General features: G+C 51.9%; 1 protein-coding gene across 1 annotated transcript; it reads right to left on the reverse strand.

Annotated features, from left to right (window-relative positions):
- Window positions 1-233: 233 nt before the first annotated feature.
- TM35_000261860 (amino acid transporter) lies at window positions 234-740 on the reverse strand (the record flags this gene model as incomplete). The annotated part of the gene is made up of 1 exon (XM_029027923.1): window positions 234-740. One exon carries the CDS (start codon window positions 738-740, stop codon window positions 234-236), a length of 507 nt encoding a protein of 168 aa, XP_028880800.1.
- Window positions 741-928: the final 188 nt, after the last annotated feature.

The raw sequence follows: 928 nt of genomic DNA on the forward strand, positions 1-928 counted from the left end.
GAGCAAAGAGATGTAAAGAAAAAGTGAAAATAAAACGTGCATTATGGTACATAGTCGTTGTACGTAATATACATAGTTTAGACAACAGGTGTGGTGGCTGTAGACAAACAAAGATAAAATTGGTGTTACTTCTGAGAAGGAGGAACGAACGTGCCACGTTTTAGTGGTGGCGTAGAACCATGTATTGACAAGAAAAGAAAAGTGAAAGGTGTACATAGGATTTAGCTTATTGTTTATACAAGTGAAACGGAGTTGTCTGTTATGATGGTGGAGATGATATCCCCCACGCTGATCACGTACGCCACACATCCGCTCAGGGAGTGGAACGCGCGCACCGCGGCGACGAAGTACGCGAACCAGCGGCCCAGCAACGCCCGTGCAACACCCTCAAAGCTGCGGATCTGCGTCCGCTGCGCCGCCACACCGAGGGCGTTCATCGAGTAGATGGTGAAAAACGTGATGAACGCGAGGTACACCAGCGCCATCACAAGTCCACTCTTGTTCGTCGCGGCGGGCAGGCCAAGGATGCCGGCGCCGATTGAAGATGATGCCAGGTTAAAGGCGCTTGCGAGCACGCCGCCGGGCGGGATAACGGTAACCACACATCGGTTCAGTGCCGCAAGGATTCCGTTCTTCTTTGGGCTGTCGTGCGAAGGGGACTCCTTCTCAACCGCCATGCCACTGACTTCCTGGGCCGCATCGAGCCTTCCAGAACCGTTTTCAGGATCGATTGGGTTCATGGTGCTCAATACTCCTCGTTCCGCCTTCTGGTCTTTGTGTCGGTGGGTGAGGCTAGCAGGGACTCGAGATATTTACACTTCAAGGAAAGAAGAGAAAAGAGAAGAGACAGAGAGAATCATCAGGGTTGTGACACCTCGCGCAGCTGTTGCTGTGCGCAGGTATATGCATGCGCGTGTGCAGTGAAGAT

This window comes from Trypanosoma theileri, assembly GCF_002087225.1.
Source record: "Trypanosoma theileri isolate Edinburgh chromosome Unknown TM35_Tth_26_V1, whole genome shotgun sequence".
NCBI classification, from domain to species: Eukaryota; Euglenozoa; class Kinetoplastea; order Trypanosomatida; family Trypanosomatidae; genus Trypanosoma; species Trypanosoma theileri.